Source organism: Pagrus major, chromosome 5 (genome assembly GCF_040436345.1).
Source record: "Pagrus major chromosome 5, Pma_NU_1.0".
NCBI lineage: Eukaryota > Metazoa > Chordata > Actinopteri > Spariformes > Sparidae > Pagrus > Pagrus major.
Window position 1 is genome coordinate 16,998,725 of NC_133219.1, and position 26,474 is coordinate 17,025,198.

Consider the following 26,474-nt stretch of genomic DNA (forward strand, 5'->3'; position numbering starts at 1 on the left):
TATGCACAAAGGGGCCTTTACGTTACCGTCATTTGTCCCAGCTGTCGACATAAAGATGACATGTGGGTGTGCTGGGATATGATAATGGACCATAAGAGAGTGATTTTGTTTTTTGCAGTGATGAATCAAGTCTGCCCTGAGTCGTGTTTCATGTCTGCTCTTTGTTTTGTCCTGACAGAACAACACATCATGGAGACCGCAGTCGTGTCAGGAGTGTACCTGCTACAGCGACGTGGCCATCTGCAGGCCCACCCACTGCCCCAACCCACAGTGTGACTTTCAGAAGGTAAGACGTTCGACATTTTACAGGAGAAGTTTGGGTGCTTTTATGATTTTGGGATAGAAAACTACAGTAGGCAATTTGTACCAAGAGCAACGGGAAGTCTGTTTTTGATAAGGATGAGGCCGGTGCTATTCAACTTTTTCCTATTGTCAAAAAATCCCTTGAAAAGACCAAAACCAACATTGTGTTAGTCCCTACTCTGTCTGTGGCACTAAGCTTCAAGCCCATCGGTTCTTACTGAGCACATAAATCTTTAAAAACTTTGACTGTAACTATATCAGTTCCTTTTATTAAACTTTACTTAAACTCACTTATTTCCTAAAACAGTGCGAGTGCAGCAGTAAGTTGGCTGGTTAATTATTTAGCATGCTGTTATCAAGATAGCAAAAAATTTGTTTAGTTTGACTAATGTTAGCTGTAACTTAACCTAACAGCTAATGCTATGTTTTAGCTTATGCTTTCAAATAGTTAGTGTGGTTAACCTAGCTAACACCGTTCGAGTGGACTGTATTTATTTAGCATGCTATTAGTTAGTAAAAGAATGGTAGGTTTAGCTAATATAAAGACATTTTAGGGTGGTGATGGTTTAGCAAATGAAAGGTTTACCTATTTAACCAGACTATAAATACTAAAAGCCCCCTGTTAGGCCTAATAACCTAATTGGAAACTGAATTATCGCACCCGTAAAAGAGTTGCCACACAAACATAGCAGAAGAACCAAACACAGTCTCATGGTTTAAAAGGCCATTGTTTCTGTGAAGTAAATGAAGAAGACAATTGTCAGCAGTGTAGAAATTCAAAAAGCTGCATCAAAAGCTTGAAAAGCGCATCAAGAGTCTTTCTTGTGTTCTAATTTGACACAACTTAAGAAGCTGTATCCAGTGACGTCAATGAAAAACACAGACGTTTAAGTAGGCTTTAACAAAAGGAATATTTCAGCCAAAGCAGCTCAGCCCTTGAGAAATACTTTCAGAACTATCTTAACACTTCAGCTGATTGAATGTTTTTGGAATTGCACAAAAAAGAGTGGAGCATATGGAAAGAAGTTCACTTACAAACACGACGATGTGCTTTGTCGTTAAAGCGCCACCAACAGACACATTGTTATTGTTCATAATGTAGACGTGATGGACATTCTTTAGCTGCAGAATATCAGACAGTGTGAGAGAGCGTGATATTGTTTTGTCAAAAGTCTGCCCCACAGTAAGCCACTGGACAGCAACCCGAATCATTTCGTAACAGTCAGTAAAATATGTGATGTAGGAGGCTGATTTGTGATATTTTAGTTTCCATCTCTCAATTGTACCTCAAAGTGCAGACCCTCTTTCAAGGGCCTTTTTAATCACTCATCTTTGTGAGTTGTCCTTACAGCAAGAATCAGTGATATAACAGACTATTGTGCAGTGAAGTCTTCTGATTGCATCATTTAATTTGACACAAGTATTCGGAGACTCTTAGTTCCAGCCAACCTTTTTTTGGCTCATTACATTTCACAGGGACACATTTTCAAAGCTCTTTTTCACTCCATCAATCCAGCTGTTCCTCACCATGCCTCTTCTTAAATGTGATTTAGATGTCAAGCCTGCGGTGACAGCATCAAATCCAATCCCAACCCTGAGCTAAGGCAACAATCAATGTCTAATGAATTTCACTCTGCTGGCTAGCAATCCAATGTTAATTAATAAAAATTAGACATCATGCTCACCAAGCCATGTGCTCCTTTCATTTAAAAAACTCTTAAAATGTGACTCCCTCTCACCTACAGTGTAATTAAAAAAGAAGTATTATGCTTACATTTCCTTTTCTTCTCGTTTCCCTGCCTTACTGACCTGCTGAAATCCATCTCTAAATTTCTCAACATCACCATAATATGCCTGTAATCACAATAATAATCACATATATCCATTTTCTTTTGATGGACAAATTGTTGCAGCTCTCATTCAGGTACATGATTGTTTACATTATATTTTTTTCAAATTAGATAGCAATGCAAATGAAGGGAAAACAGCTCCTGCAGTTCTTCTATTCATTGATACAATCATTAGTACTCAAAGTGGAAATAGACAACTGTCTTTCCCCCGCATCAGATTTTTGTCGGTGCTTCTATAAAGACAACCAAATTGCTTTCCAGTTTCCGCCGAGAAGCAATCACCAACAAAACAGGACAAAACAAGTTTATTCCTTCATTTAGTCTAGAATGAAAACATGAAAACAAAATGAAATGGTGCCAGGCTGCCAGCCTGGATTTTCTTGGGAGATTTCGTCCCCAGTGTCAGACTCAACAGCATGTTGAAAGTGAGGTTATAGCGATCCAGTCTTCATTGCTTGTTCAAAACCAGGAATAACATCTTGGTGCGTTCATGGTTCACTATGTTATTTGGTTTTGGTTTCCATTATTTTATGAGTAGACAGCAAAGTGGCCTTCACTTTCTATGGGAAGCACTGGACCTCTACCCCCCTTTCACTGCAAACCTTGAGTCATACAACTTGAAGAATGCACTCCAGTGATAAATGAACTCCCATCCTCCTGAGTCTGAACCACCTCTCTTTATTTGTGGCAATAAAATCTCAATTTGGATCAAATTCGTGTACTACAGCCACATTTTGGTGATTAGATTTGAGGCAGCAGACAGAGAAAAAAAAAAAAAAAAAAAAAAAGCTGGAGGGACTGAAAATAAATGAAAGGATGAAAAGTTCAGGATGAGAGAGAGCAGAACTAGAGCCTAAATGAATGAAAACACTTAGAGGTTTAGAGCATTAGTGTCCAATTTGTTAGCACAAAGTGGCTGTTGTGATAGATTAATTTTCCTGATGCTGTTAAAATTCAGCTGGTGGTCCTGTTTCTATTTTAAAATATTCTGTGCTACCAGGTGATTAATGACTATCTGAGCGTACAATATAAACCCCCGGTCTATCTGTTTATTCATGGTGAACTAGTACCTCCTGCAAAGCTCCCTTTCCACCCATTTTATTTCCCATGATACCCATTATTATTTATACATTTAGTTGCCGTTCTACTGCCTGTTCACATGGTATTTGTCTACTGCTGCTTATTTCGGTGTCCCTCTATTCTTTTCTTTTTCTCTTTTTCAATTGACACAAGGCTTTCTCTGACGCTCCTCTGGGGTTGTTTTTTTCACCTTACACAAATTGTGTTCCTCCCCTTCGTCTTTTTCCATTCCATATCATTTTATTTGCAAATAAACGACACCTAAACCATTCCCGGCTCTGCGTCTGGCCCTCAATGCTTTCCCATTTGAGTTCCTTCCACACATTCAGCCTCAATAAGGGTGTGTAGGCGGCGCGGCTATAGGACTGCGTGTTGAATCTATACTATTATATGTATTGTACTACCTTAACCACGCTCACTCTGTATTCTGCATGCCGTGTCCAAGTCTTCATATTTTAAATATTGTCTGTCTGTTTCGTTATTTGGCACATGTTGGTTAATTTCCATGGAAATAGACTGAATGATCAGCAAGTTCTGTACTCTCTTTCTATCTCGTGTGTTTATTTGGTCGTATTTTGTGTGTATGTGTGTATTCATGTATGTCTGTCTTTTCCAAAGGGTGAGCGTTTGAGGATTCCTGCCAACAAGTGCTGTCCTGAGTGCATCTCCTCGTCCCAGGGCTCCTGCCAGTCCGAAGGAGTCATTTATGGAGTAAGTGAAAGAGACAGTGGCTCTTTCTTTCCCCTTCACCTGATCCTTCAACGGTCTACCAAACATTAATATGCACACATGAAGATGCAGCATTTGTAGACCGATTTAAAGGAGACCTATTAGGCTTTTTCAGTTTCTTTCTTTCCTTCACATGGGTAATGAATGAAAAAATCTTGCAAGATAAAAATATCAAACTCTGCACCAACAGAGGCTTCTCTATCCTACAGAATACGCTGGTGCTGAAACGCCTCACCAGTAGTCTCGCCTTTAATTCTGTGATTTTGTGATGTTGAACTTTGTCACCATGTCACACATTTTCGTAATCCTCGCATCTAGTTTGGCGTGTAAGAATTAATTTAGCAAAGCTGCTTTGTTGTTGATAGCGGTGCTGGCTCAGGCGTGTGCAAGCTGACCAATCAGAGGAGGTATTCGGGAGACAGGAGCTACAGTAAATTCTAAGTGTTGTATTGTAGGCAACTGAACTTGTTTCAGTTTCTTGAAGACGTTTCACCTCTCATCTAAGAGGCTTCTTCAGTTCTAACTAACTGGAGGGGAGTTGCAGGCTTTTAAACTCTGTCCACACACAGATCAATACTTGCTGTTCGACACTCATCACCCACTGGAGCACAAGCTGGGGGTCATCAGAACCCTAAACCATCAGGCTGAGCCCACTAAGTCAGAGGGGAAGGAGAAAGGACACAAGCACATCAGGGGAGCACCTTTGTCAAAACCTCTAAAAGATCCAGAGCAGACAGAGAGGAGGAGACATCATCATTGTTACGTTTGTCGTATGTCGCGTGAATATCTGAGAAATAAACATCATTTTCCGGTTCACTTTAAACCTACCAACACGCTGAGGCAGAAACTTGTCCATCCTAAGGACAAAACACCCAGGCATAAACAGAGTAATGTAGTTTATGCTGTTCAATGTAGTCAAGTCTGCACAGATTTGTACATTGAGGAGACAAAACAACCTCTCCATGAATGAATGGCACAACACAGGAGAGCCATCAGGTCAATACTCTGCTGTCCACTTACATCTGAAGGAGTACTAGCACTGGACAGTATGAGAAAACTGATGTTATTCTGGTAGTAACACAAAAAAAACAAAAAACATGAGCCTGGAAATAAGCACAATATTATGTCTCCTTTCAAAGTACACATACATTGTCCTAAGTATAAGAATATCTCATATACTTATGTTCTGGGGCTGTTTTTAATGATTTTGTCCGGACCCCTCAGCTCCAGCGCAGGCAAATCTCATTGCTACAGCACAGATTGTGTTTGTCCCTCTTTTTTTTTTTTTAAGAGGTTATTGGTCACATGCAATCATACTGAGTATAATGTAGTGAAACTTTGTTCTCTGAATTTAACCCATCCATGTGGAGCAATGCCTTGTTCAGGGGTACTGACACGATAATTTACCAAATGTACATGCACCCGGAGGAAATCCACTCGACCATGGGGAGAACATGCAAGCACCACACAGAAAGGCCCTGCCCCAGCCTTCGTGCTATAAGTTGACAGAGCTCACAACTGAGCCACTGTGCTGCCCAAAAATCAGCAATACCTCTTTGTGCACAAAGCCAGGTCCATAGAGAAACTGTTTTTCCAGATTGGTGTGGAAAATACTTGACCTGTACCCCATCCAACACCTTTTGGATGAACTGGATCGCCGACTGTAAGCCAGAAATTATAAGCCAACATCAGTGTTGGCCCTGACTGATGCTCTTGAGGTTGAATGGGAGCAAATCTGCAGCCAGGTTATAAAATCTGGTGAAAAGGCTGAAAGCAGAAGAGTGGGGGCTGTTATAGCAGCAGATAAATGGTTTTTGGTTTTGGAATGGCATTTTTCAGTTATCACACAGGTGGATGTGGTGCTTTTCTCTTGTCCCTGTGTTTGTAAAATATTTCACATTATTTGGAAATTGATTTGGTAAATTTGGTCACAGCTGAAAAACTGTTTTCAGAGACCCCCCCTTCTCTGTCTCCCACGCACAAAAGAGTTACTGTCTTGTTCATCTTCGAGTGGCCTCCAGCTTAACAAGCTGGATTTTTTTGACAGTGCACATCCTCAGACGAAACAAGGCTGAGTTTGGAGATTCCACAGGCCTCACTTCTCCGGTGAAGTGGCACTTTACATAAAGCTGAACTACCAGGAGAGGAGGTTTGGAGAGGAGTCACGGCCTTAGTGCTTCTTTACTGAAGAACAGTTTGTTTTTACAAACTGCTGCTCTTTTCCCAGGAGGAACTTTTCGGATGAATTAAGCGTTTCTCTTTTTGCAGACATCCAAGGTGACAAAGGAGGATAATGATGTGATGTGATGGTGGATGTGTTTTGTTTTGTTTTGTTTTGTTTTGCCACCCAGAATGGCTCCAGAGTCAGCGGCCTGCACTGCGGTCATGACCCAAAATGTTTAACTTCATATTAATTCAACTGGTTGTAAGTTTTCAGCATTTAATGGAAGAAAATGCATATTGGCTGTATGCCAGAACCATTAAAAGCTTGCTTGTTGTTCGCCACAGAAATCTATTCTTTCCAGGGTGAAAAAGCATTTAGATCAATTTTCCATTAAAACTCTTACTAATGATATATTTCATGCAGGCTAAAGAAGGTTTTATTGCAGGTTTCACAGCCTGACGCCTCAGAAAATGAGTGAAGCCAGCTGCTCACCTCTATCATTTTGTCTGCAGGCAACATCCACATGCTGATTTCTCATTTATAGTGAAAGAACAACACGGATCGCATAGATCCACACATGGATGTAGAGGAGATATATATCTAACTCTAATTAATACCTCTGTGTGTCAGTATAGAGTCCATCAATCCAGTTCTGTCAATCACAGAGCAGAAACATCCTTATGGTTTTATACCAACACATGTTGTCCTGAGGCATTTTTTTTAACACGAGTATATACACATGTGAATAAACGGATGAAGAGAAATCTAGGAAGATCGCCAACAAGCTTAGCATTTGCCTCAAGCTGGCTTTTACAGCTGAGATGAAACCCGTCTTTAACCCAGCAGACTCTGCATTTCAGTTTTCACATGTTCAGGTAATGTCCTCTCACAGCGTGCCTCATTATCCACATTCACATACACCCCCTTATTTTTTAATCTCTTTTTTCTCCTCCTCTCTTCCCATGGTCTCTTAGTTTTCGACACATCTCTCCTCTTCCTTCTCCCCCCCTCCGTGACTCTGTTCTCTCGTCTGTCACTCAGGCTTAGGCGCACAAAGTTCTCTCGTCCTCAGAGAGTAAAACGGCTTTCCTCAGCCCTGCTGTCTCTCTGCTTCTTCCTCTCTTTTCTCCCAGCTGGTTGTATTTCTGTGTGTGACTGTCTGTCTCTCTGTTTCTCTGGTACCCACAGCATGACAGCCAGTGGAGTCCTTCGCCCTGCACCATGTGTGTTTGCTCCAGAGGGAGTGTATCCTGCAGCGCTCGCCCCTGCCCCTTTCTCACCTGCCCCGGGGACCAGAGTCTATTCACCCCAGCTGGAGAGTGCTGCCCCAAGTGTGGCCGCAATGGAGGTGAGGGCAGTCATCAAACCCACTTGTAAATGCAGAAATATCAAATGCAGCCTGTTTCCAATGGACTTCTTTTAAGGACCGCAATTTCTTTGCATATGTTTGTTAACTACATATTCCGTAATTTGTACTATTTATTGTACTGTGTACTGTTTTTATTGGTTTCCTGCCTCTAGGCAGACCCCTTTGTTCCCTTAATATCCTCAGGCTATGAAAAGTAACCGCAGGTAGTGGAAGATTCATCCCAATTTATTTAAGTTTTTATTTTTGTTTTTTAAATTATAGTGCAGCTGAAACCAGGAAATGCTCGAGAGCGTTGTGAAAAAAAAAGTAAAAACTTATGACATGCAATTTGTGCAATCAGATGCAAGACCCATTATGACGTGCTTCAAAATTCAATTCCAAATCAGATTTCTACAGACGCACTCAGTCCGGACAATCTGGCTGTTCAAATCAGATATCAGTGTATTTTGCATCACTTGCATCACAACAAGGATGTCAAATCCAGAGCAACGGAAGCACATCATAGCGCCTGAGCTGAGGATCAGTGAGCCTTCGACGAAAGAGGAGTTCTGCACTGCTATTTGACAGTGCAATTGTTTAGAGGGTGAGATGATAGATCTCCATTTCTCATGCGTCAATGTTGGAAAGCCTTTACCAGTGTACGTAGCTATTGATGTACCCACATTGTTACCACAGCAACCAGTGTAGATACGTCGGTGAAATCCACGAAATTGCAAATAACAGTGCGGACAGTCGGTCTTAAAGATCTGATTTGAGAATACAAATCTGATTTTCCTGCAGTCTGAACAAGGTCTCAGACATGCTTTGAGAGTTGCATGTAGCAATCTTTGGACCATCAAAATACACCGGATCCTTTTCATAGCAGTCCTTTTTGCAACAGAATGACCATCAAATGGAAGCATAACTAAAAGCCTTAATGTTCACTGTCATGAATTATTTTAGTTTTGTTAAGAAGATGGAAAACACTCATGGGATGTGGCAAATAACATATGATCTTACCTGAAGAAAAGCATGCAACTAAACAAAATATCTCACAAATACACACTATAGTGCAACATGCTTAAGCACCTGTATTAAACAGTGACACACAAATGACTGGCAGACTCAGACATGCATCTACACTAAACCCCAAACACTATAACCTGTTTCAGGGCATGAAGACAAAAAGCCACACACAGACCTATATACACACAATGATTTGCCCTGTGGACTGCACTTACACATTCACACAGGAAGCCAAAGTGTTTGTACTGAAGCTGACAGTTGTACAGAGCAGCTCACTGCCTCAGGTTAGCTCCCTTCGTCGTTCAATAAAGATGAGCTCTACTCCTGCTCTCAGTTCAGGTAGTTCTTACCCCAAATGCGTTTTGGTGATAGTTCTTCTTTTATCCCACCCCTCCAAACAGACAGACAGGCAGGCAGGCAGGCAGGCAGGCAGGCAGGCAGGCAGGCAGGCAGACAGAGGCTGAAGACTACACTACATCAGTGCAGCATGGGACTGAAAGGCTTCTTTTGTTTCCAGACAAAGTTTCTTAAACATTTCCAAGAGAATACATATAATTTGTCATTTTTCCTTCTACAATAGTTGCCTTATGCAATCACGTGCAAAGATCTGGGTTGTTGAATCCATCTACACAAAGCTGCAATGAAAATGTAAATGTTTCCGATGTAAATCTTGATAAAGGAGCTAAGTGGTGTTCGCAGAGTAAAATGATTAATGCTTTCAGGATTACAGTTATGAGTAATATGGTGCATTATTATTCTCTTTGTGTATGGATGTGAATGTTACTCCTGACTGGAAAGTAGTTACAACCTCCGTGGGCTTCTTATCACACTAAAAGTAAAATATCACATAAGATCAGTCATAAAGGAAACCCATCTCAGAGATAAAGAGACAGAGATAAATCAATAGTGTTCATTTAAAGTATTATTTTTTTCCTAAGACAATCTCTGTGATGCATGTTGTTTTGCCTCGTAAAAATGTAATTTGCTTCCCTGGGTCTTCAGTGGACCATTTAGCGATATTTGCCGTGATAAGAGATCACTCAGGTGCTTGGATCCCCTTCAGAGTGTGTGCCATCTTGTGTGCCATCCCTCAGACAGGATGTTGTCGTGACAAACCTTGAGCTTTCAGACTGCACTGTGCAGCTGGAGCTGAGCTGAAAGGTTAATCTCGACTCTAATGATGTCTCGGAGCTGCTATGATGCATCCCAACGGTTAGCAGCTAATTAGCGACTGCGTTTTGTTCGTCACTGTAAATCAACGAGTGTGAGGGCAAACAATGCTTGAACAGTCAGCTCATTACCTGACTCCCATTTTCACTGTTTACTCATTCTGTGTTTATCGGTGTGTGTGTCAGAGTCTTGCTCCTGGCAGGGGACTGCGTACAGAGACGGTGAAGAGTGGAAGCCCAGCCTTTGCTCCAGATGTGTCTGCAGCAACGGTGAAGTCCAGTGTTCAGTTGCAGAGTGTCAGCAAGTGGCCTGCAAACCGGTGAGTTTCTGGAAAAGTAGCCAACATTTTGTTCTATGTTCATGCTGGCAGTTACAATGGCTCTGTGCCTGTCCCCGTCTGTTCACTTACAGACTTTTTGCTTCTGTGCCCTGAAATCCACAGTCAGAGAAGACAATCAATCTTTTCCAATGCATAATTGATTATCTATCTCACTACTACTTATACGCCTCCCATAGGATTGGAATAGAAGCTATACAGCATATATGTAGAACTACTAGACAAAGGTGACCTTATTTTCTATTCCACTGCATCCCTTATGGGTGGCTTTATTGCTGGATTGCTCTGAGTAATGTTTTAAAAATGGAGACCCACCTCTTGACTTGTTTTCATTACAAATCCCATTGTGACTTATACATTATAATATATATTATAATAAAGTGAAGTACATTATAATAAATCCTTGTAGGGTCAGTGTGGCTCCCACAGGAGTGTGACTGAAGGGAGCACTGCCACCCGTGGCACATGCTTGTCTTTCTCTCAGCTGGGTTTGTTAATAGTGGACTATAGTCAGAACTTCCCCTTTAGGGCAGGATTTCTGACTCGCTGCAATGTGTCCAGCTGATGGTAGTCAGATATCTCCAATGTGTACAACTCTACTCCTTGGACACCACATGTGTCGATTTATAGTTTTCTTTTTCCTTTTTTTCCCCTTCTCATGATAGATTACTTGACGTCACACCAAACATTCATAAATATAGCGATTTAACGCTTCCTCTAGTATCAGCAGAATTATATGTCTTGTGATTTATGACCTGATGTACCATTTTTGTTGCTAATCATCAATTTGGCATTGCTCATCATTTATCGTCAAATGGTTTACCAACAGTACTAGGTCTCTACCTCTGTATCCTCGCAGTGTGGTGAGAACTTTCCACATGTGGACTGTCATCATGCCAAATGCCATTCATAAATACTGTCAATTAATAAATGACAAAATGTATAGGGAACACATCATCACAGTAAAAAGCAAGATTATGCCTGTTCTCTGTGTCTGTCTTAATTTTGGGAAAATTATTGATAAAAATGTCGGATCAGATGCAAGCTGAACTGAAGTGTGTCTCCTCCAGCTGTAGAAAAAAACATTCATCACATTTTACAGATAATCCAGAACTTCTGATAAGGGAAGAAGTATAAAAATACAGATTTATAAATGGAGTTTGGTTTGGCATCTGTCCATGTAAAGTTGAATGGCAGGATGTTGATTTGTTGATGTCAAATCTTGGATAAGGAGGAACAGAACAACAGAGGGATATTGTCAAACTGACAAATCATCAAATAAATAAAAACAAAGAACATTTGCCAAACTCCATTCATAAATGTACTATTTTTAAGATGTTGGCAACAAACTGCATTCATAAAGTTTCAATTTATAATTTTCAATTGTTACTGTTGCACAGATACAATGTGAGAGGAACCCTTGTAGTTGTTTGAGAGTTTATTTCACAGCGGCAACCAGTGATTTCTTCGGACTGTTTGCAGACTTGGTGCTAAGCTAGGTCAAACACCCATGTAAGTGCTGCAGGCATACAGATGAAACTGATATCGATCTTATCTAAGTCTTGTTAAAATTATATTACCCAAACTGTCAGGCTGTCTATCAGTGTCACAGTGAAAATATTTACAGTGCTGTATGCAGTAGAATTGTATTATACCACAGAAGAAGAATATTGATTTGTACTTGCTCTCTTTCATTATTGTAGGCCATGTTGGTGTTGCTTTCTCTTTCTTTGTCTGATCATTTTTTCTCTTCCTTCAGCACGAGAACTTGGTGATCCAGCCGGGCCAGTGCTGTCCTCAGTGTGTGTCCAACCCCTGTCTGTCTGCTGGTAAACAGTACCAGGTAGGTAGCCTTTGTGTGTGTGCCTGTTGGTTTTGTGAAACAGTGAAAATCCCCTGTGACAAAGCCTCTGGATGAGCCACTGTGTGTTTGTGTGTGTGTTTGTGTGTGTGTGTGTGTGTGTGTGTGTGTGTGTGTGCGTGTGTGTGTGTGTGCGTGTGTGTGTGCGTGTGTGTGTGTGTGTGTGTGTGTGTGTGTATGTGTATGTTTGTAGTTTATGTGAGTGTTGGAGGCAGCAGATGACAGCTCATAAATCTGTACTTATGTGACCTGGCACATTTTGTACTGCATTTTGTGTTTTCCTGCACAATCTATTAGAATGTTTTTTGTGATGACAGGGAGAATCTGACACATGCATGTGTGTGTGTGTGTATTTTGATTTTAAGATGAAAGAAGTACAAGCTTTTTCCCCTCCTCTCCTCTCCTCTGTGCTTTCTGCTGCTGTGTTTAAAGCAGCATACATACTCACACAGACTTCACATACATAAAAACATACTCTCTCTCTAACACACACACACGTGCCTTTGCACACACACACGTCATTTCTGCGTCACCATCACTTCAGATGTTTGTTTTCTTCTCCAGGGTGTCAGGAAGTGTCAGGGACATCTCAATTTGCTATTTATTAAAGAGAATGAATTATGTTGCCTTGCCTTTGGTCTCAAATACACAACTTTAAAAGTACACACATGCACACAAACCGATATAGTGTGTGTGTGTGTGTGTGTGTGTGTGTGTGTGTGTGTGTGTGTGTGTGTATAAATGGGTATGTGTTGTAAATGGGCCGACGGGAACATGTCATATCACGAGCATTTTGTCTTACTTATAGTCGAGACTTTTTTTCAGACTGATTCTACATTGGTTTTTTCGGTACGATGCAGCAAGTGTTTGTTATGATGCGCTCTGAATGATTATGTCAATACTACAGGGAAGATCAATACTGTACTGTAGTTGTCTACAGGAAAATATGTCAACCATACTTTCAACCATCGTGACAGGCTAAGGCAATTCAAAATACATCTGACAACCAATATGGGACTCTACGTTAGTGAGCTAGACAGCTTTTTCAATTAATTAATGTGAGAACATTCACAATTATCTCGATTCACGAGTATCCAGATAATGAAAATTCACTATGATCTACTGAGTGTGAGCGTTATTTTAATATGATCTGCGCTTAAATCTTTTAACGTCCCATTGCTACCTTGGTGTCACTGTAAAATCATGACACCAATACTTGAATAAAAAGACCATTCCCATTTACTGTAAGTGAGCGACTATTTTAAATATTTTAGGAAGTTACTGATATAATTCTGTTTTGTAAATGAAAGCTTGAGTTGTGTAAATCTCTTTGTTCGATTGTCAGTCCTTGTGAAATTTTGAACAGAAAAGACTGATTTCACCTTCAGGTAGGATGGATAGTCAAAACTCAAAATACTCACATTTTGTGAACAAAGTGTTATCTATCAGAGTCGATGTAGTAATATTACGATTCATACTACAGCTTTAGTCAAACAGGTGGTTTTAATCTGTGCGATAATTGTCTTCTTTTTCGGGAACTAATGAACTAATTTGCATCTTCCAGACTATGAACTGTTTTTATAGTGACCTTGTTTGAAAACAAGATAAGGAGAATAATCACTTCAGGTCAAAGTTCACTCTTGTGTGTGTGTTTGTGTGTGAGAGATCTGAGGAATCACTAATGTTTCGTTTGACTCCTGTTAGTTGAGAACACTGATAGAAATGGTATTAAATGAGGTGTTCCCATCAGTCTGTGTCTGTAAATGTTAGGTGAGTCTGATCTGTGTACTACTGTATATCTGTGGAGGTTGTTGTGTGTGAATAATTTCATTTACGGGTGTGTGTGTGTGTGTTACAACTTCTTTCACATCAAACATGTTCAGAGGTGTTTATTCAAATGTATTTAGATCACAATGTTTGTTCAGGTAAAATGAGGCAGTTTTAATTCACATACACAATGACAAACCTTTCTTTCAAGTTATTGATGTTCAAAGAGCTCGACAAAGTGCTTAAAAGGGTTTTGATCTCTTTGATAAATGACTGTAATAAATTATTATTATATCAATGAAAAAAATTGTTGCCTTTCTTGTGAAATAACGAAATAATTTGCATCCCCCAGGCTTCAGTCAATATTTAATTGAGCAGTTTAGATCTAAAGAGGAAGGAAGTCTGGATTTAATCTGACAACAACAGAACCCAAATTAAGACCTATTTAAGGCCTGAAACACAGCAGGCAGGGAGCCGCTGTGGGACAGTGTCACTTTACGTTAGTGTTCTGACGAGAAAATGTTTTGTCTTCAAGGGACACAGAAGTTTATGAAGAGATTACACTGCATGGCTATTTTTGAGTGCAGACCAAAAGGTGTCTCGACATTTGGGAGTTTGTTCCAGATATGTGGCGCATAATAACTGAATGCTGCATGTTTAGTTTTGACTCTAGGGACTGAAAGCAGACCTGTACCTGACGACCTCAGAGGTCTGGATGGTTCATAACGTAGCATCAGATCAGAAATGTGTTTTGGCCAGAAACCATTCAGTGCTTTATAAACCAACAGCAGGATTTTGAAATCTATTCTTTGACTGACAGGAAGCCAGTGTAAAGATCTAAGAACTGGAGTGATGTGATCTTCTTTTTTGGTTCTTGTTAGGACTCGAGCAGCAGCGTTCTGAATCAGCTGCAGCTGTCTGATGGATTTTTTAGAGAGTCCTGTAAAGACAACGTTACAGTAGTCGAGTCGGCTGAAGATAAATGCATGGACAAGTATTTTCAAATCCTGCCGAGACATAAGTCCTTTTATCCTGGATATATTCTTAAGGTGATAGTAGGCCAACTTTGTAATTGTTTTGGCGTGGCTGCTGAAATTCAGGTCTGAGTCCATGATTACACCGAGGTTTCTGGCTTGGTTTGTAGTTTTCAACATTGCAGATCGAAGCTGAGCGTTAGTCGTTCTTCCTTGGCTCCAAATACAATTATTTCAGTCTTCCAATTATTTCAGTCTTCAGACACATCCAATCATTGATTTGTTCAACGCATCTACTCAGCGTTTGTATGGGATTATAGTCCCCTGGTGATATGGTTATGTAAATGTGTGTGTCATCTACATAACTATGGTAACATATTTTGTTATTTTCCATTATCTGAGCTTGAGGAAGCATGTAAATGTTGAATAGTAGATGCCCCAGAATGGAGACCTGGGGTACTTCACTTGTCGCCCACCCAGTTTTCCAGTCGGTCCAGTAGTACATTGTGGTCGACTGTGTCAAATGCAGCACTGAGATCCAGTAATACTAAGACTGAAATTTTGCCACTGTCTGTGTTTATATGAATGTCATTGAGGACCTTGACAAGAGCCGTCTCAGTGCTGACACTTTAAGTTTGACTTTCACATTTATCAAAGTAATATTTTGACACAATACGTAGGCCCAATTTTCATATTTTAGACAATGTAAGCTTTAAATAATTGATTACTTTATTTGATAAATTACATCAGATGTTCACGCTGTTGTTTGAAAAGTTTTGAACTTAAGGAGAGTTATGCTGACATCTGATAGCTGTTATTTGCTCCTGACAGCAAACTGTCTGTATGTCTGTGTTAATTTGTGTGTGTGCCCTCCACACTGCCTCGGCATCCTATTCCATATCCCCACACAGACGACACCCATTGGATTCAAATGAGCTTTGAGTTTCCTACAAACAGCCTGTGAATCACTGTGTGCAAGACTGTGTAAGTGTGTGTGTGTGTGTGTGTGTGTGTGTGTGTGTGTGTGTGTGTGTGTGTGTGTGCGTGTGTGCGTGCGTGTGTGTAGCTCGACATGGTCTAAGTGTCTAAGTGTGTGTGTCTGTGTGTCTCTTGGCAGCATGGCGAGCAGTGGCAGAAGAACGCCTGCACCACATGTGTGTGTGACCAGGGTCAGTCTAAATGCCACACACACACCTGTCAGCCCGTCACCTGTGATAAGGTAGGTAGTCTAACACACACACCCACACAACGCACACCCACGCGGACACAAACTCATTGACATTCACTTTAATTCAGAAATCACCTCATGCATTTCCGCTCTGTGTTGAAGCTCTAATGGATGCAGAGACTTTTAACTATGCAGGACCACACAGATATGTCTTCCACTCTCTCTCTCTCTCTGACACACATACACACACATGCACTCTCTCCTTCTCACACACACACAGACGGACATTAGGCTGTTAATTGCATGCAAATTTCAGCTTGAAGCTTCCTTTCTGTGCCAGAGTGCTTGTTAGTGAAGTCAGAGAGGACCATAAAAACCTAATCCGGACACACAATACAATTTTAAAGGGCCACAGACAAGCACATAATATGCTGGTACAAGTGACGAGTAAAATAAAGGAGAAAATAGGACTAAAATCGACTAAAATAGCTGCTAGACAAAGGAATCAAGGTAAAGGTGCAGTAATTAATCGAGAAATAACATTTGAATCAGGAAGTTCAGCAGATAGAACTAAATGCAGCTTCACTGTACTTGGTTCTGACTGGAGGTGACCTGCTGACTAAAGATCTATGGGCCCAAAAGCTTAAATGTATTTAAGCTTTAAGCCATTAAGTCACTGTTCAAAGTAGTAATGTTCTCATATCCAGAACCACACTGATGGCCCTGATGAAGACCACAAGCCGAAACACTTTGGTCCAAAGGTCATTCTGTAGGGGACTACTATAAGTGGAGGATAAATCAACATTTGATGCTTTAGTAAGTAGTCAGTGAAGCAGGATGGTTTAACGATCGAAAGTATGTGTGTGTTTGGGGTAATGAGGGAACATGATGCGTTTTTAATAGTTTTTTCACAACAATGCAGCTCTATGACACAGAGGAATAAGATCAAGCACGAACAATATTTGTTAGTAGGATGCATTCATATTTCTTTATGATCTTCTGATAGGAGTTGTTGCAAATAAAAAAGAAATATTGCCAGCATTTAGGCTACATGTACAATTGAGACCAAACAAATGTTTCCCACTAATCTATACAGCTCGGTTTATTTCAGATCTTTGCTACCCGTCAAGAGGAACTTGGAGGAAGGCAGCATAAAAACAACAAAAACACAATAAAAAAATCTGACGTTATTAAAGTGAAACAATACATTGTACACTGTATTGTTTCACTTTAATAATGTCTGATTTTGTATAGTGTTTTTGTTGTTTTTATGCTGCCTTCCTCCAAAAAGAAGTTCCTGCGAAGGCAGTTTTTAAAATTTTTTTTAAACGTTTGTTTGTTGGTTGCACATTATGTAAATACAAATTTGAATCTATTACAACATTTTTTAATGGGAAACTAAAGTATGTATGACCAGAGAAAATGTGAAACTCCTACATTAGAGCACATCAAGCTGAAATCACTTTTAAAACTGATTTCAGCTTTGTATTGTAAAAAGTATCCACTTCACACTAACAAACACACGAATCAAAAGTAGTGTTCTGACATTATTTGCTCTTATTAAACCTATAAAGAAGAAAAGCTTGGAGGAAGAAGTTATCAGGATTCTTGCTGCAACTGTGAAGCCATTGGAAACCTTTTTGAAGCATTTTGCTCTGTCACTCAGAGTTCCCATATTTTATTAAAACTTGACCAAAGCTAAAGTTAAAATATTCTCAGCTCTGAGGATATTTTAGCAAGTCATTCCCTCCACTGATGATAGCACAAAAAACTGAAGCCAGCACTGCAGAGAGAGGATCCCAGTGGACTCAAAGCATCCAAACCACCACTCTGAAATAAGCAGATACAAGAGGAATAAAAGCTGAGCTAATAAATACCTCACTGTTCTGTTAATAAATGGTGATTTGGACATACCTTGAACACGCTGCCTCAAATTTGGATGAAAAAAGACTTTTTCTGTAATTATGTCTTCATGTGGTACAGAGGCTCTGAAGCTCTCAGATGTGGAGGAGTTACATCTGCAGTGTCAGTGAATCTACACCTCTCAGCACTTTCAAATAAAGTCCTAAGAAATGCCTTGTCCAAACTGCTCAGTGTATTCACCCTTAATAATGCAACACACACACTCTCGCCTTCATCCTCTTATCCCTCTCAGCTGAAACACACACACAAACAAAAAACAGCTTTTTTACAAGCTCCTTGGATCTTATTTGTCTTGTCTCACAGCTCAGTGTGCATTCCTTTATTCCCATCATCCCAGTTGTACACGTTCGCCAAGCAAACTTAAACTGACTGTGCTGCTCCCTCTCAGGGTCAAACCAAAGTGAAGCGTGCTGGTCAGTGCTGTGATGAGTGCACCGCCGCCAAGGGAAGCTGCCTGTACGAGGACGCGGTGCGTTACAGCGGTGACATGTGGAACAGCACGGGCTGCGAGTTCTGTACCTGCAACCGGGGTCAGGTGGTCTGCCAGAGGGCTGAGTGCGGTCGTGTTGAGTGCCAGCAGGTAAGCATGGTGACCTCATCGTTGGAAGCTGTAGCTGTCAGTTTTGTTGTCACAGATATTTCCTGGGGGCATAACTGTCCTCAAAGGCTGGAAATGACTCACTGGTGTGATAAAACTTTATTTAGCCAGGTCAGAGAACTAGTTGAACCCAGTTAAACTTTAGCCAAAACATGCAAGCACACATTCCTTTTCACATAAATGGTAATGTCTGTTTCATACCTTGCAATTACTGAGAAAAAGGGGAATCAAATTATTTCCGTGTGAGAACTTGCCAAAAGTGTGTAATCCTGTGTTATAGTTTTAAAAATAGCTATTACATGACACATTTTCATGTTCTTACCTGTAAAAGAAACAACATACACGCATGAATGCAGCCCAACAAATTTGTTTTTGGGTCTGAGCACCTGTTGAGATTGATATAGAGACTAGCAATCCAAATAGTAACAGAAAAAACATGAATATCCCTCTAAACATGCCAAGTTATTTCTGACTGTAGCTATTCCTCCCAAAACATTTGTATGTGTATATTGTTCATCTCATTTTTTTTGACTAACATAGCAAGAGGCAGTTTAGTGTTTTGGTTGTGGCGAGCTGAGTGCAAAACAAGTTGAAACTCTACATAATTCCCTGCTAATCAGCACCAAGTGACACCAAGGCCTGCTATCCACATAGGAACACATAGATAATGTGCTACCTAACACAAGGTGCTGCATTAACTAGCCTTTTCATCAAGTCTACTCTAATGATCCATTCATTTTTAAAAATCAGTGTGGAGCAGACTCCAGGGTTTTTCACATCACAATCATATATAGTAAGCTTGCTTTTCCTGCAGGCTCCAACCACACTTACAATTTTTCACCCTAGTTTTCCTACCCCCAAAAAGCAACATGTCAGCACCCAGAAATCCCATTTCCTGGCCTTTAAATGGGCCTCTTAAAAAGTTAATGGAAGATGTCGCACTTGCTTTGTTCACCGTTGGCGTAATTCGCTGCAGTGAAATTTACCAGTTCACAAGGTCTGGTGTTCCTATTGTCATTGGTATTTATAAGTAAATCCAGATTGGCTGGAATTGCAGAAGGGGTGATCATTTAAGGTTACAAGGTTGGCTGCTTCAATCACAGATAATTCACTCAGTTTAGATGAAGTAAATTGAAAGACAAGATGAAACCGTAATGATCTGCGTGGGAGCTGGGCACAGCAGAAAAAAGAAACAAGGCTGAGAAACAGAGGTTATGTAAACTAAATACCTGTCAGTAGACACAAGCTATGCTTAGACGCCACACTTGAAAGACTTTACCTTAATGCAACCCCAACGTCAAATAGAAGCATCAGTGATAGCTTTCATGTCAAGACATGCTTTTCAAACATGGCCCAGTTATGGATGTAGGACATTGAATGTAGACATTTTTTGGGGTCAAAACAAACAAAGGATTTGTTAGGTTGTTTTTCGGGTGTTCCCATGGTTACTTTTATCCTCTAAAATGACCCACTTTAAACTCAGAGCCCTCACACCTCTTCCAGTGTTTTCCTACGTCAAGCAGATTTAATAATATTACTTTAATATCCCCTGCCATGACCAAATAAGCCCTCATTAATCTTGCGGTATGGTGATAATTACAGCTGGTAAGTGCCATTAGCTGTAAGTAGCATAACTGGCATTTGTCCAGCTCTTGAATGGAGCAAGGTCACTCTGCTAAGAAGATCAGAGTCGTGCAGCTCTCACCCTGGGTGTGTCAGTGTACAGAACAAAAAGAGGGAGGTTATGGGCTAATGAGTATGTGTGGGTCAATGGGCAGAGGAAGGCACTGGGGTACAGTTAAACAGGGGGGTACAGTACATTATCAGCCAAGGTGGTAATGTACTGTAATGTACTGTAATGATACTGTAAGTAGGTCTTGGCATCAGAAAATTGCATTAGTGGCATATTGCCATTGTAATGTGCAAAGCCTGTAACTCCAATTTAGACATGTTTCATGTTTTAATTCTTATTAAAGGATTACAAAGGCTATGAGTATGTGTTACATGGCGTTGGGACATACACCACATAACATCTGGCCCTCACCATCATTTTTCTTTTTTAAAAATCAATACTTAACGGAGGCTACATCTAAAAACTGCAGGCATCTACTCCATGCAGCACCAGCAGCACCAGCAGCAGAGTCATGTTTCACTTATAAAGTGACAAAAGTAAGTTAGTATGATGGTGGAGGATTTTCTGTCAAAGCGAAAAAGCAAAATCGCCTATTTGACAATATTTTGGATTTAAACCCAATGCAAATAAATGGTTTTTAATCACTTTATGCTATTTCTAGGGCTGAAATAGTTCATATAACAAAGTTTTACCACCAGTTCGAGTCAAAATCACTACTTCTCCACAATTGTATGGAAAATATGATGTTTTATTCTTTCCTCTACAACTGAAGCCTTTGAAATCATTAATAATGAATATACTTTTTCAGTAGAGGTTTTTAACTAAAACTAACAGAACTTAAGTTGAACCGAACAGAATTGGACTGACTGATATAACTAAAATAACTGCTTTTGCTGTTTTTATGATGCTTAATGTATATTCCTCAGCTTCTGACTAATTTTAGAGTAAAAGGACTGGTGTACTTTTGACCCTCTATCAGCTTCACTTGTGCTGTACTTTTTCCTGTTGTTTTTATGACTAAATCTCTACAAGTGAAATGTAACTTTAAGAATGAAAGGGAATCAAATATGAATTTTATTTTTTTATTTTTAGGGATCGGAGCTCATTCACCTGCTGGGGAAGTGCTGCCCAGAGTGCTCCTCTGTGAAACCTTCCTGTATGTTCAAGGGGAAATCCTACAAGGTACGTCTGTCAAAGATTTTATTTCGAATGTCTTTGCACATAAAAATGAGAGGAAAATCAAGAAATCCAAACTGTGTGGGTGAGACAAAAACACCACAGGGCTTCTAATCTAAGAAGATAAAAAGAAAATAAATGGCATAGAATGTCACTGCAGAGGAGGGAGGCTGCTACACAAGCAACCAAAGACATCAATAATAAGCTGGATATAATTATATAAATACAATATCACTGAGAATTAAAGTTGCAATGAGACAGAGTAAATGTGTGTTTTAGGACACAGCTATCTGATTACTCTGGGCTTTTTAGCCTCTAACAACAATCTCTTCCTCATTACTCTGGCATCAGCTTCATTATTTACAGGCTGGTCCTGGAAACCCAGAAAGTAAAGGCTTTAATTTTTTACATTACCAGAGGGGAACAATCGTGAAATGCTGTTGGACAGTCAGCCAAGGCCGAGAGTAGGGAGTGTTATTATCCTTCCTTGACAGATTTTTCCCTGAGGAATTCATCTTACCAGTAGTAAACAAAGATAAATACTGCATGCTTATCACACACCCACACACATCATTACATGCATATTGCAATTCAAGTGTCTTTGAAAAGCTTGACTGAAAGGTTAAAGCATCAGGTTTGTGACTAGATGATTACTACTGGTTTAGATTCCCAAGTTGTTTGTCAAGAAATAGTTCAAGCACACCATGTAAAACCACACAACTACGTTGTTTACATTCATGCATGATTGTGTACGCATGAACAAATAGAATAGTACAAAGTAGTTATTTGATTCAATCAAGCCGAATCCAATATCAAACTCAATAGCCCCGAATCACTCCAAACTTTAAGTAGCACTACTGCATATGTAACAAAAGAAGTATGCATTCTTTTGTGGCTCCAGAGGAAGCTGTATGTAATCTTAGAATTTACCTTCAGTGATTTCTCTCAGTGGCTAAATTGCAATGTGGGTCCCAGGTAGCATTACACTCCTATAACACTGTTGGACTCATTATGGATAGTTTAAAAACAAAAGATCAAGATCAATACAGCAGAACCAGAGATATCGCCTCTTTTATTCCATACATTCTTCTTCCTTTTCCAAAACCTGGCGCCTACATTACCCACAATGCAGCTTTGCCACTCAGTGACATCACTAGAGGCAGTTTATCATATTACATGCAGCTTCCTCTAGAGCCACTTTTTCAACTTTTTCACATAGTGTATGCAGTAGTAATCCCCAAGACCTGTAAACCCACTTTAAGGTGAAAAATTTAAACATGAAACATTGAAACATGTCAGACATCATGATGGTCTTTTGTAGTTTGACAGCACTATAAGAAAAGCCAAAAACACTTTAACTCAAACAAATATATCACCATATAGGTGTGTAACTGTTTATGGAAGTCACTTCCATCTCCTCACAGTACAGAATCAGTGTGATCCAGCTGGGATGAATGATTATTTTCAGTGTTTATGCTGAACCTACATACTGTACTCAGGCACTCATTTTTGCAAATTACTCAGCTGTGTTTAAAATTCAAAGAAAAATATGAATAATAATTGGATCTTGACTTCTTGGCTGTGATCATGAATATTGACGTTTACCTGCTAGAAATTGGTTTGGGTGGTCTGTTCCTTTAGTGCAGTAGAAAAAAAAACCTCCATTTGGTTGATAGATGAATAAATTGGAGTCAGCCTTTTATAAGGGTTCACTGATGTTAGGTGTACAAGGGAACAGTGCTTGGTTCTGTAAACATAATGCTCCTCAGCTCTTACACAACTGTGCAGGTGAACCGTTCCATCCATCCTATTGAGATAAGCGACCCTGAAGGCTGCAGATTTCATGGCTGTTGCTCATGGCTGCAGGTTTTGTGCCCCTTAGATAGATCCTTGGATCCAAGCGCTTTGTGAATGGAAGTCCTGATCTAAAAACAGCCTTGTGACGCTTTTCAGTTTCTGTCAGTCAGAAAAGTTGCGATTCAGTTTTGTGTCTGTCCTTGTCTGTGAGCTTTGATCTGCCATCAGATTGTGAGGAAAAACTCTTCATGATTGATAAAAACATTTCACTTTTTGGAGTTACATCAGTTTTTTGCGATGTTCCTGCTGTTTTTGACTGACTATCTGTCCTCTGTGGGCTGCTGTCAGTTCACTCATATTGCTTTGAAAATGTATTTAAAAGTCGTGATTGTCAGGCTTTTTTTTTATTTTTTTTTTTATAACTGACACATACTGCTTATTAGCATTCAGGGTTTAGTGCTGCCTGGTCTGTGTGGCTTCCTTTTTAATTGTGATTCAGCTTCCTCAAAGTTGAAATCCTCTGTTGTTCGGTGTTTTCAACACAATTTCACAATCGCTCTTTGCAAATAATAAGAACTTAAATCTCTGCATTCACCAAGACTAGGTCTGATAAACTGTCTTCCCTCTCTCTCCTTTCCTTTCATTCCCTGTCTCTCGACCTTTCCTCTGTGTTGTCAGGACCTGGCTCGATGGACTGATAGCGGTTGCAGAGAGTGTGAATGCCGTGATGCCCAGGTGACTTGTTATCTGCGTTCCTGCCCGACCTGCCCACCAGGCACCTTGGCCGTTACCCGGGAGGATGGATGCTGCCCAGAGTGTCTCCAAGGTATGTTGCTGCGACGGATGCTGGGTGCAAATGTGTGCGTGTCACAAGTGTGTGTGCCACTTCTGAAACATTTCTCTGCTCCCTCAGATCCTGCTCCTTTTTTTACATCTGCCTTTTTCCCAGCACATACATCATAAATAGGAATTTGCACGACAAGTCGATTAAATGCTGCTACTCCCTAGTTGGCACCAGGAAACGTTAACATTGCTAACGCTAGGTAACATTTACGTTGCTAATGCTAATTAGCTAACACTAGGGCAGTACAGTATGCTACGTGCGTACTGTAGAACTCATCTCAGTCACATCACTTTGGACGTGACAAACGTTTTAAGTTTATTGATTCACAATCATAATGATAGGAAGGAAAAGAGATACTTTTAATCTGCACCTTCCTCCAAGCTCTGTAGATGTTTTATTTTTATAATGATTTGTCTTCATAAATATGTTATGAATGTGACCTTTAACAACGCCAGTTAACCGTTGCTAGATTAAATTGTGCTCAATTTAAACTGTTTTCTGACTTTTTAAAATTTAAAGTTCAAAGTTCAGCTATAAAGTCAGTTAAATCAGTCTTTAGGAACATCCATAATCATTCAGGATTCAATGTGTTGGTGTCTGTAGATGACTTTAAGGTCCCACTTATATTTTACATAGAGTTGTTTTTATTCGTCGGCTTCTTCTTGTTATTCACATAAAACACCTCAATGAAAAATTTTGAGGATTCAGCTGCCAAACATGTCAAACACTGTAAAATTGATATTCAGGTAATTCAGAGAGTTATTTCGATATGAAGTTACCTTTCAACTGTGCGCACATGCTCATTTTCCACATTCACCATAATGTCTTTTGACAGTCCCCTGCAGATGTCAGATGCAGTCAAGTATAAATGCTCATATAACTAGTAAAACAGTATGAGCGTATACTCACTGCCAAATCACATTGTGTTTTTGTAGCTGTGTTGTATTTTCCATTAGCGTGGCTGTGGATGTGTTATCTCTGAATTTTCTTTGACTGATTTTCCCTGTATGATCATTGGTTGTTTGTGCAAAACTGGTCGCCCCGTCTCTGATTCTCAAACTCGGCCGTTTTGATGGAAATGACACACTATGCAGTAGTCTCGTTCAGGATACCATTAAATAAGAAATATACACCACCAAAGATGTAAAATGGTGTGAAATATGCCTAAAAAAGCTGATTTGTCAGTCTTTGTACAGTTTTTCTCCCTTTAAAACTCTACTCAACGTAATGGGATGAATCAGGGTGTTGTAAGTAAATTAAGAAAACATGCTTCCCCCTTCTTTAAATTGGCAATATACAAGGTTTTTGCCTTAACTTGTCATTCTGAAGTAAATACTGATTGCACAGTGTAAGGGTTGTCGAAGAAGACTGCTCAGGCGTGAATGGTTGTTTCGTTATTTTATGTCTCTTGATTTGTTCTTTTATTGTGAAGCGCTTTGCAGCATCTGCTCTAGAAGGATGCTACAGGTATATAAATAAACTTTAGTTACTTGCTGAAATTACTGCATATGTAAATGAGAAGCTGGTTGGATAATTAAAGAAGAGAGGGAGAGAGGGAGAAAGGCTCATAAACACAGTGACACAGAGAGCGAGAGAGAGTTTATAGAGAAGCAAGGCAGTCAGAGGACAGAATCCACATTGTCCTTGGGGAGGAGGGCAGTGCTGGCCAAGCTGCTCTGTATGTTTCAGCATGCTGTCGCCTGAAGACAGAGACAGGGGCTGGAACAGTCACACAGAGTCAATCTAAAATACCCTCAGTCTGTCACTGCTTTTAACTTTGCCTTTATTTTTAACCTTTATTTATACACAATCAGTCCTGTTTTTTTGACATGTACCTTATGAGTCTGTTATGCCCTTCTTCATATTTACGTTCACTTCTACACATTTATATCATCATCAAGTACAAACCTGATTCATAAAGCAGGCAGTGATGGTGACGCGCTTTGAATTTCTGGGTCAGTTTGTTGTTTGATGGGGTGTTTTTTCTCACTATTTTTCAGACAAAGAAGGCGTTATTTGAAGTCGAGATTTGTAAACGAGCAGAATGGTATAATAGTTAAAAAAAAAAAAAAGGGAAAACTTTCTGAACAAAGTGCTGCTCCTCGCCTCCCTGGAGCCTTGAAGTTATATAAAATGAAAAATGACCTTCACTTTGTTGGCCAATTTTCCATGGCAGAATATAGAGCTATTTAACAACTAATGAGTGCAAAAAAGGGAAAAGCGTTTCCTATTATATGGTGTAAGCATAATGCTGACCTAAATCCCAATTGGAGAATATAAAAAAATCCAACCAGGGATTTTTTAAAATGATCCTTCCCCTTTTCTTAAAACCAGAAAATACCACAAATTAAAAACGGTATCAAACTCATGGCTTTATGCTAATTTTCCTCTTTCAACCACACAGTCACATCATAACACTCCAAAAGCTGATCCATTTGTCTTACTGACTAAAACGGCCAATACAGCAATTATAAGTTAACAAACTCAGGTTATTTTCTCATATAGATAAAAACCCAGCAGTCAATTAAACAAAGGGACCACACGGTTAACATTTATGAAGATTTATAATTAAGTTTGGCTGCATGACTGAATAATTACAACTGGGCAGGGGAGACATTTTTTAATTGCACCATGCAAACACAACGTTTGAGACTTCTGTAGTTTTATGAGGTTGGACTGGATTAAAGTTGTTTTGTTCACATTAAGCTTGTCTGTACATGTCCTGT

General features: G+C 39.8%; 1 protein-coding gene across 1 annotated transcript in view; it reads left to right on the plus strand.

Moving 5' to 3' along the window:
* Window positions 1–26,474, plus strand: part of fras1 (Fraser extracellular matrix complex subunit 1) — a 239,182-nt gene that overhangs the window by 69,730 nt on the left and 142,978 nt on the right. Inside the window, exons 3-11 of the mRNA XM_073465974.1 lie at window positions 179–286; window positions 3,852–3,944; window positions 7,315–7,474; window positions 9,856–9,989; window positions 11,767–11,850; window positions 15,727–15,828; window positions 18,089–18,280; window positions 21,024–21,113; window positions 23,583–23,730. Of these exons, the coding sequence (XP_073322075.1) occupies window positions 179–286; window positions 3,852–3,944; window positions 7,315–7,474; window positions 9,856–9,989; window positions 11,767–11,850; window positions 15,727–15,828; window positions 18,089–18,280; window positions 21,024–21,113; window positions 23,583–23,730 (1,111 nt within the window). The remainder of the gene's footprint in view (window positions 1–178; window positions 287–3,851; window positions 3,945–7,314; window positions 7,475–9,855; window positions 9,990–11,766; window positions 11,851–15,726; window positions 15,829–18,088; window positions 18,281–21,023; window positions 21,114–23,582; window positions 23,731–26,474) is intronic.